Genomic DNA, 10,346 nt, shown 5'->3' with positions numbered 1-10,346 from the left:
CTCAAAAATGCACTACAAAATGGCAGTCGTTGATACTGTTAAGCTCTCAGGAATATCTGTGCTCTTGACTCACGGAAATAGGTGGGATTTCAAACTTTTGGGGAAGAAGACATGGGGGGCTGGGGACTCCACCCAGAATCTTTCAAATCAGCCTGCCCAGGGATGTGGGCTCTGGAAAGGTATCCCAGAGAGAAGTCAACTCCTGAAGCCCACTCTTCAGCACGGTGAGCGGGATGGGGGTGATGAGTCCCTCAGGTTCTCCCTCCTCCACCTCCTCCCCACTTTCCCTCTAGGTCACCTCAGCATCTTTGAGGCGCTTACCGATCTCCCAACCAAGTGCTATAAGACCCGGATTTGCTGGCGCCCAGCCAAACCTCCTTCTAGTTCTCACCTGAGCCTCTAACGGTGGCGTCCACCCATCTCATGCCCATTCCCATTTCACAGAGGGGGAAAACGAGGCAAAAGAGGGGAGCTAGTGAAGATCCGCGAAAACTCTGGACTCCAGATTTCATTTCTTTCTTCCCCCGTCGCACCTTTTTAAAAAAATTTATTTAATTTATTTATTTTTGGCTGCATTGGGTCTTCGTTGCTGCGCGCGGGCTTTCTCCAGTTGTGGCGAGCGGGGGCTACTCCTCGTTGCGGTGCGCGGGGTTCCCATTGCGGTGGCTTCTCTTGTTGCAGAGCATGGGCTCTAGACACGCAGGCTTTAGTAGTTGTGGCTCGCGGGCCCTAGAGCGCGGGAGTTGTGGCGCACGGGCTTACTTGCTCCGCGGCATGTGGGATGTTCGCGGACCAGGGCTTGAACCCGTGTTCCCTGCCTGCATCGGCAGGCGGATTCTTAACCACTGAACCAGTGGGGAAGTCCGCACCTTTTTGTTTCCGCTTCCTACCCCCAAATCTTTCCCGTTCGGAGGGCTACTCAACCTACGGGCCGCATCCACCAGTCGGAGGAGCATCGCCACTTTAAGGGGCAGGCCTCTCACCTCCCTGACCTCGCCCCGCCCCCTCCGCAGCCGCACTGCGCCTGCGCCACGCGCCGGAGACCTGGGGTTGGGCAGAGCCCAGTTCCGTGCAATTTTCAAGTGAGTTGCAAACTCCGCCTCGAGGCCGGTACAGGTGTCCTGGCGCCCTGGGGCCGTAGGTACCCTCACGAACGCAGGCTGCGACCAGCCCCCACTGGCCCGGGACCCACAGAGCCCCCGGCAAGGGCCGAACGCCTGGTTCTCCGGGACAGGAAGTGCGGGTCGGAGCCGTAACTGCCCGAGCGACGGGGCGGAAGAGCGTGCCGGCCGGTACCGGCTCCCAACTCGGTTCCTGCTTGCCCCGGCCCGCTGGTCTCCCCATTCTTCAGGCTTCCAGCACTGCGGAGTTAGTGGGCGGTGGGCCCCGCCTCCACCAAGGGGCAGCCCGAGCGCCCCTGTGGTTCCCACACCTCCACTGTTAATCCCATCCCAGCGCAGGCGTGAGCGTCCCTCTGGGCGTCTTCCTGGAGGGATCTCCCTTCGCTCCCGAGACTGCAGGATGGTGTCCTGGATGATCTGTCGCCTGGTGGTGTGAGTATGGCCGCCCTAATACCCTCTCTATCCCTGGATGTCAGCCCGCCCCTGGGGTGGAAGCTGGGAATGTCTGGTGGAAAGGGGGGCTTCTTCTGAGCTATGTCACACATTTCCCCTCCCTCCAACATTCACCGCAAGGTTTAATGGACCTGCGGGCCTGCACAAGGCATTGGGCATCGTGTGCTTGTCTCCCCCGCACTCAAGCCTACTTGGCTGATGGCGACCCCCTGCAGTCACACACGTACTGCAGGCAGGTGAGTGGGACGGAGGACCACAGGCCGGCCAGCCGCCCCTTGGCAAACACAGGATGTGGCACGTTGTGGGCAGAGAATCCAGGTGCCGGCTTCCCATCTGAGCAGTCAGTCACGTGACTCACCACCCTGGGCCCAGCTTCCCCACTCTGTCCTACTCCTCACCTGGCTGGAATATCCTTGCCTGCAAGCTGGCAGTGCCAGGTCTGGTGGCCCTGGGCCTGATTGCACGTCCAGGGGAGGGAACAGCCTGGTGCTCTCATGGCTCAGAAGCCTGCCCCCCACTCACCTCGTGGAGTGGCTGTCTGTGCTCTGGCTGCATCATGCACCCATGGGCCACTCGTGCAGGCCTGGGCAGGCTTGGGATGTTTGTAAACAGCAGGGTGGGGAGGTGGCCTCCAGGGCACTGACTCAGGTGCAGGTTGTGCAAGCCAAGCAGGAAGAACAGGGTAGGCACTGCCACCTCGAACGTGGGGTGGGGGGGAGGCCGCCACCTGGCAGGGGCGTGGGGAGTGGCGCCCCTCACACTCTCCCTCTGCTTTGGGGGCTGCTCTTCAGGCTGGTGTTTGGGATGCTGTACCCAACTTATGCTTCCTACAAGGCTGTGAAGACCAAGAACATTCGTGAATATGTGAGTGCGGGGGTGGGTAGGAGGGCTCAGCTCAGGTGGGGGGAACCACAGCCTTGGGGATGTGGTAGGATTTGGCGAGGTGGGGGAATCCGAGCTGGCCTCCCTTTCCTCCAGGGGTATAATCTGGTGGCGTACCCTGGAGCAGAGTGGGTGTGGATGGAGGATGGGCTCTCGGGATTCTTTGCAGGATCTTGTGGGTGCAGCCTGTTGGGTGTGGGTACAGGAATGAGTGGCAGTTTCTCAGAGGCAACTTTCTAAGGCCAGCCAGGTGCCAGGGGAATGCAGTTGGACGGGCTTTCTGGAATCTCTGGGCTGGGTCAGCCCGGGACAGGGGATTTGGCACTGCAGGCTCAGCTGCTGGCCTCTGACCTCTCCGCCCGCCCCTCCCCGTCCAGGTTCGGTGGATGATGTACTGGATCGTCTTTGCACTCTTTATGGCAGTGGAGACCTTCACAGACATCTTTATTTCCTGGTATGGGCACTGGGGTTCTGTGGGCTGCGGGGAGGGGGTGGTCCTCCCTGGCCTGGCTCCCTGGCAGACCTTGCCCCCTCTGCTCTGACAGGTTCCCTTTCTACTACGAGATCAAGATGGCATTTGTGCTGTGGCTGCTTTCGCCCTATACCAAGGGGGCCAGCCTGCTTTACCGCAAGTTCGTCCACCCATCCTTGTCTCGCCATGAGAAGGTACCCCAGGGGGAGGCAGGGCGGGCAGTGTAGGAGTGGGTGTGAGGCGAAGAGCCCTGGACTTGCAGCTCAAGACACTGGGGACACCTAGGCTCTAACCCCAGTCCTGCTGCTGTTTAGCCATGGGGCCTTGACAGAGCCTAGCCTTCCTCCTCTTCTGGGAAAATCAAATGGGGACACATGTGAATGACCTTTTGGGGGTGTGAAACACCAGCTGGAAGTTGGTTTGGGAATGGTGGGGGGAGGCTGGAGCACGGCTGATCATTGAGGTGTAGGATCCGGCGAGTGGATGGGGAGCCCTGTGCTCTGTGGGTGGGGTGGGCTGGGAGGCGTGCCTCCCAGTGGTTTCTCTGGGCCACAGAGGAGTGACTAGGGCTGTGCGCCTGAGCTTTCCTCCCCCCCCCCACCCCCGGCGGCTCTGTGTCCGCAGGAGATCGACACCTACATCGTGCAGGCCAAGGAGCGCAGCTACGAGACGGTGCTCAGCTTTGGGAAGCGGGGCCTCAACATTGCCGCCTCGGCTGCTGTGCAGGCAGCCACCAAGGTGCCCTGGGTTCCAGCCCTCCCCCATCCCCACCCCCACCCCCAGGGCCTTTTGAGTGAGTCCAGCTCTCTGTCAGGGAGCCGAGAGATCGCAGCTGTCCAGGCCGGGGGAACAGGGGCGAGAGGTGACAGGTGGGGTGTTGGCAGGAGCACAGAGCTGGAGGTTCAGACTTCCCTGGCTCTGACACTGACCGTGAGTGGCTGCTCTTGCACCCTAGGCCCTACCTCCTTGCTGGCGCCACAAAGGCACAGGGCTGGGAGGTTGCCGTGTCTCTTTCGATTCTGAGGCCTGTGCCCCAGGGATTGCTTGCAGGTCAGCCTTGATTTTCCTGGGCAGCTCCCCTGGTTGAGGCCCCTTCCTGCCAGGAGCCCTGCCCCCCTCCGTCAGGTGGTGCAGCGGATCCCACTCTCTTGCAGAGTCAGGGCGCACTGGCCGGAAGGCTGCGGAGCTTCTCCATGCAGGACCTGCGCACCATCTCCGATGCCCCCGCCCCCACCTACCAGGATCCCCTCTACCTGGAGGACCAGGTACCCCACCGCAGGCCACCCATCGGTGAGTGGGCAGAGGAAGCCAGAGCTGTCCCGAGAGGGATGGCTTCCTCCAGGCAAGCTGTGGCTCCCCTCAGAGCCAGAGGAAAGCCTGGTTCAGCGGGCCCCAGGCCTTCAGACTGTGTCCGTGCCCAGCTTTGCCTCCCGGCCTCCCTCTCCTCCACAACAGGGTACCGGGCAGGGGGCCTGCAGGACAGTGACACTGAGGATGAGTGTTGGTCAGACACAGAAGTGGTCCCCCAGCCATCAGCGCGGCCCCGAGAGAAGCCTCTGGGCCGCACCCAGAGTCTGCGTGTGGTCAAGAGGAAGCCGCTGCTGCGGGAGGTCGGTGGTGAGGAAGGCACAAGGGAAGTGAGGTGCCCTGGTGGCCGCCTCAGCTCGGATCTCTCACGGTGTGCCTGCCCTCTCTCCCCACAGGGCACGTCGCGCTCCCTGAAGGTTCGGACGAGGAAAAAGACCACGCCTTCAGACATGGACAGCTAGGGTCTCCGGAGCCTGGCCCGGTCTTACCTCGTGCCCTGCAGGGCATTGGGACTGTTTGGAGGGGACCTCTGGTGGCACATCTGGCCTGCCTGCACCAGCTGCCCGGGTGCTGCCCTCCTGACTCTTGCTGTCGGTTACGGGCCACGTGTGGGGCTGCACCCCTGATGTACCAAAGCAGGCTGGCCTCAGGGTTCTATTTATTATCTTCCTCGCCCCTCTGCCTTCCCAGGTGTGGAACCAGAGCCCTCCCCAGACCCCTGAAAAACGAAACCCAAAGCTCACCCAGCTGTGTTCGTTCCTCCCTGTCCTTCAGAGTACTTCACAGCCTTCTCCAAGGCCATGTGTGTGTCCTGGTTGTATGATTTGTGTTGGTGAATGAGGCCAGGTTTGTGGAAGTTTTGATAAATAAATGCTCTGTAAAATGTAAAAGTGCTCGGTCTCTTCTGGTTTGTAGTCCCGGTCCTCACAGCACGTGTTATTCAACAGCCTGCCCCAGGCCAGTCTGGGCCTAGTGCTGAAAGGCCAGACAGACTGCCAGAGGGGCCCAGTGTTCTGGGCAACACTGGGGCAGATAGCCATCGACAGATTGTTGTGATGCGGCAAGTACTATTAGGGAAAGCTCTTGGGGACCTCTGAGAACACGGATGGGAGAGTGGCAGGGTGGGGGGGTGGGGGGGCAGTCCAGAGTCTAAGAATGCAGTCCGGAGGGGATGGGATCAGGCCTTGATGGGAAGTAGAGACCAGTGGGAGCGAGGGTGTGGAGGGGCCTCAGGCAGCACGATAATCTCATGGGGATTAGCTAAAGCTGTGCGGAAGATTAGGGCTGTGGAGGCCGATTTCCTCTGAGGGCCTGCCAGGCCTCTAGGCGGCTCCCGGTGCATTGAGTTCGTAAACACTCAGGCTGACAGGAGCTTTGCACCTCTGCGGAGTGGCCGTGAGAGGGCAGCAGCTGCCAGGGTCTGGGCTGCCCCCAGCTTCCAGGTCAAGGAGGGCGGGGCTTGGAGGCTGGCATGTCAGCTAGCTGGCTGGAGGGATGATGCAGAACTCTGGCCCGGCCTCCAAAGGCCCTCCCTGTTGCTCGTGGTCATTGGTCCTCAGCCAGTCCCATCCACGAATCTCCTCTGTGCTGAGACCCAGGCTGTGGGCTGGCTCCACTCCATCCCCTACTCTAACCCCTGGGGCAGCCAGTGCCCAGCCCTACCCTCTCCTGCCCCTGGATGCTGGTCTCACTGTACTGTCCCCGGGCTGCTCCCCTCTCCCACCCACATGCATCCCCTTCTTTCCCGGATTAAGTCAAGAGATGGGTGAGAGTGTCGGCTAGGAAGAGGGGAGATGGGGTGGTCACCCGGCGTGACCTGAGGAGAGTGGATTAGCTCTGGGTATGGGGATTATCCGAGTTTATTTGGGGGAAGTAGTTAATCTGCTGGGTGGCTTAGCTCCTCGCGGATTGGTGTTCAATGACTTCCTATCTTGGTGTTCCCTTGCATCATGGGGTTGATTTATCTCTTCATTTATTCATTCAAAAATCTTTATTGAGCATCTCCCAGGTACCAGGCATGTTTCGAGAAACTGGGGATGCAAGGTCAAGTGAGAGCTATAGCACTTAGAATGTGGCTGCCCCAGCAGGGGCTGCTCTGAGCCCCTGACATATATTAATTTAGTCCTCACAACAATCTCATGAGGTATATACTATTATTATAATCTCCATTTCACAAACGGGAAAACAGGCACCGAGAGGGCAAGTAATTTGCCTGAGGTCACACAGCTAGTAAGTGGCAGATTTGGGCTTGGAAACCAGGCAGTCTGGCTCCAGAGTCAGTGTACTTAACCACTGTGCAGAACTAGAGCAAATGAGAAAGTTTCTTGCCTGGGAGGCAAGAAGAAGGAAACTAGCAGTTATCAAACATTGATTGTGGGGGACTTCCCTGGTGGCGCAGTGGTTAAGATTCCGCCTGCCAATGTAGGGGACACAGTTTCGTGCCCTGGTCCGGGAAGATCCCACGTGCCGCGGGGCAACTAAGCCCACGCGCCACAGCTACTGAACCTGCGCTCTAGAGCCCATGAGCCACAACTACTGAGCCCACGTGCCACAACTACTGAGCCCACGTGCCACAGCTACTGAAGCCCACGCACCTAGAGACCGTGCTCCACAACAAGAGAAGCCACTGCAATGAGAAGCCTGTGCACCGCAACGAAGAGTAGCCCCTGCTCCTCTCAACTAGAGAAAGCCCGCATGCAGCAACAAAGACCCAACGCAGGCAAAAATAAATAAATAAATAAATTTATGAAAAAACAAAAAGAAGCATTGATTGTTTGTCTGACCTTGTGTTGGGCATTTTAAAGAGATGATTTCCTTAAATCCTCCTGTCAAGCCTGTCAGGTCGGGGTTATAGCCATTTTACAGATGGAAGAACTGAGACTTGGAGAAGTGAAGCAACTTGTCCATGACTGTGCTGCCTGTGGGTCAGGGCCCTGTCTCCTGATGCACGTCTGCCCAGGAGTCGCCTTGGTGGGGGTGGAATGGCAGGATCCACACCCCTGAACCGAGAGAGAAAAACAGAGGAGTGTGTGATAAACGGACAAAATGAAATAAAAACTCAAAGCGGGGAGCAGCTGGGGGAGGCCTGAAGGTGCCGGCTGGTGAGGGAGTTTTCCTGGGAGCTGGGGCTTCACCAGCCTTCATTCCTTGGATGGGGCCTTAAAGTGGCAAGCAGGGTCACTTGGGCCCCGGGGCTGAATTAGAGATGGTCCCTGATGGCTATCTTAGCCCCAGCCTCCTGGCTAGCCTGGCTGCCCCGCTGCTCCTATTTCTGTCTGCAGAACGCATCACTTTCATTCCAACATTGGCCTCCAGGCCTTTGCTGCACTGTATGCACCACCTGTGCTCCCAAGAGTCTTCCATCCAGGCTGACACGGCCTCCTTCATGATCTGCTTGCTCCAAGAACCCTCCCCTGACTCCAACCCCTCCTGAGGCTCCTGACATCTGGCCCACTCACCCTGTCCTGGGCGCACGATGCCGTGGGCTGTGCTCATGTGCCCATCGCCCCCTCTGATCCCTGACCAACCAGACTCCCCTAGACCCCAACTGCTTCTCGCTCCCCACCTCATCAGTCTGGACTCTCTCATGTCTCCATGCTTTTCTCCTGTCCCCCCAACACTCTGTCCTATTCCTATTTGCCCTCTGAACCCCACTCAGACATCACCTCCTCCAGGAAGCCCTCTGTAACCTTCCCTTTGGCCCCTTGGGGTTGATTGCTCATCTAGACCACGCTGTCTCTGTGCTTGCATGGACTTCTATTTTTGCCTTGAGCACATCGTATTTCCCCCCCACACACACTACATTGTGACTTCATAATGAATAGATTTGCGTCTTACTTTTGTATCCTGGCCCGGAGCAAATGGTGGTTTAGACCAAGTGAAATATTGTAGTACGTGGTGAAGTACTTAGTCTCTCATTTCTGAGCTAAGCATCACCCCCTCTGTGATGCTCCCCTGATTTTTCCAGGCTGGGACTGGAAGCACCTTGTTAACGTTTGTTAACATGCCAGACTCCAATCGTTACCTGCAGTGCCCAGTACAGGGCCTGACACCTAAGGTGCTTCAGGGAATGTTAGCTGGTAAAAGAACATGGACCAAGTGAGCAGAAGCTCCTCGAGGCCGGGGATGACCTTGTACATTCATCTTTGTACCCTGCATCTCCTTGGTGCCCATCACAGAGCCTTGAAAATGCCCAGGTCTCTGTAACACATGTTTGGTGAACGTCTGCTGCAGTTGTTTGGATTCCAAGACATCCTGGGGCCAGAAGGGAAGGGGCAAGGAGAATTCCAAGTTCTGGACAAGCACATGTGATCCCGAGACTGGGGCATTGGGTGTGGGCTGGGCTTCCCTCAGAGCCTGCCCTGTCCCTCTGAGAATCACTGACACATCTGCCCAGCGCCATCTCCCTCTGCATGGGGTTACTGGCCCAGCCCATGCCCTCTCTGGCCTGGCCCCTAGGGGAAGGTTAGGCCTTGCTCTGGCCTACGCACGGCCCCCCACCTTCTATTACCCACCAGTGTGCTCACTGCCTTCCCAGGCCGAATCACGCCGGGCACTGGTAGGGAGATGAAGAGCCTAGGCCAGCTCCCTTGGAAGCACGCACCTTTGCTCGGCCCGGGTACCAGCCCTGCTCGATTTGCGCTCACGCTGTCCTCCCTGTCCATCTTGCCTGCTTCTGAGGGACGCCCCCATTGTCTCCGAGTCCCCAGGTGCCGGTGGCCCTTCATTCCCAGCCCTCCCTTCTCCCTCCTCCCCGCAGCCCAGCTGTCCCTTGGACCTTTCTGGTGGCTCCTCTCTTTCCCTACCTCTTCGGCCCCTCCCGGTCGTGGTCCCCCTTTCCTACTCTGGCCTCCAGGCGCACTAGCCCCACTGCTGCATTTTTCGCTGCCACCCTGGGCGGCAGCAGCGTGGTTAGCCTCTTGTTTCAACACAGCCCTGGCCCAGGCTGAGTTGGGGCATCGTGGCTGGCACTGCCCCACCCTTTAAAGGGGTGAGGAGGTGAGCACTCCGGCTCTCACCCCCTTGTCCCCCGCCCAGCATCAGGGACTGGGATGCCCTATAGCTGGGTAGGTGTAGAAGCCCCAGCAGGAGGATGAGGCCCGCTGCTTAGGAAATCCCGGGAGCCAGAGCTGGGTTACTAGGCAGAAGGTCCTGAGCCCGGGGCGCATGAGGTAGCTTTCTCTACCAGGGTGGCTGGATGGCAGGGGAGGGAAGGTTGGGCGGAAGGAGAAGGGGCAGTGGTGAGGTGCAGACTGAGAAGAGGAACGAGGTCAGAGATGTGGGTGGGTGGGTGAGAGGGGAGGGGACATCTGCCGCGGAGCTTCCTCCTGGCTCCAGAAGCATCTCCACGCTTCCCTGCCTCTGCCCCTCTCCCCAGGTCCTAGGAGAATTCTCCCCGTTATTCCCCCCTCCCCCAGGCCCCCGCCCCAGGCGTTGCCACAAGGGTGGGGGTGGGGTGGGGGGAGGCCAGCCTCAGCTGTCTGAAGGATGGAGGGGCTGGGGAAGTAGGGCTAGGTGCCCAGACGGCCGCGTGTGTGGGAGGGGATGTCCTCAGATGCCCTCCACCCGGCAGTCCCCGCTCTGACGTGTGGGTGCCCCCCCTCTCCCTGCCCGGATTAGTGGCAGCTTGGCCTGACTCTCCGGGGCTCCTTTCCCCGCCCCCGCCTGCTGCCCTCCCCTGGGCAGGGGGCTACTCCGCCCGAAGGGCACTTGTGCTTGCCCAGGTAAGGGGCTCTGGGGACAGCGTGAGGGCAGCTGGCTCACGAGTGCTGCTGCGCGTGTCAGTGGGAATGTGTGTATCAGTGTGTGTGTGTCAGTGCTCTTGAGGGGTCGTTGCGGGGCCGGAGCGGACCCACGCGTGTCTGGGGGTGCTGGTCCGCTCGCCTCTGTCCACGGATCCGGCATTGTGTCCACACGTTGCGTGGCTTTCCTTCTGTTTGTGTCTTTGTGTGGCTCCCCAGATCCGCTCTGTCCTCAGGCACAGAACAGCCAGCTACAAGGGCTCTGTGGGCCTGGGGCATGGGCTGTAGAGCAGGATGGGGAGCTGGGCGAGGGTGGAAAGGGGTTCCTTCCCCCGCCACCCCAATCCCCCCCACGACCCCCTGGGCATT

The 10,346-nt window shown here is 59.4% G+C and overlaps 1 protein-coding gene across 1 annotated transcript; it reads left to right on the top strand.

The window, feature by feature from the left end:
• The first annotated feature begins 1,025 nt into the window (after nt 1–1,025).
• On the top strand, nt 1,026–4,857 carry REEP4 (receptor accessory protein 4). Its single transcript, XM_060101330.1, has 9 exons — nt 1,026–1,082; nt 1,456–1,553; nt 2,366–2,438; nt 2,834–2,910; nt 3,002–3,122; nt 3,553–3,666; nt 4,083–4,218; nt 4,384–4,538; nt 4,632–4,857. Exons 2-9 carry the CDS (start codon nt 1,522–1,524, stop codon nt 4,695–4,697), a joined length of 774 nt encoding a protein of 257 aa, XP_059957313.1. The 5' UTR covers nt 1,026–1,082; nt 1,456–1,521; the 3' UTR covers nt 4,698–4,857.
• Nucleotides 4,858–10,346: the final 5,489 nt, after the last annotated feature.

The sequence above is a fragment of the Mesoplodon densirostris genome, chromosome 6 (genome assembly GCF_025265405.1).
Source record: "Mesoplodon densirostris isolate mMesDen1 chromosome 6, mMesDen1 primary haplotype, whole genome shotgun sequence".
NCBI classification, from domain to species: Eukaryota; Metazoa; Chordata; class Mammalia; order Artiodactyla; family Ziphiidae; genus Mesoplodon; species Mesoplodon densirostris.
Note: the sequence above shows the minus strand (reverse complement) of the source record. Positions and strands in the feature narration are given on the sequence as shown.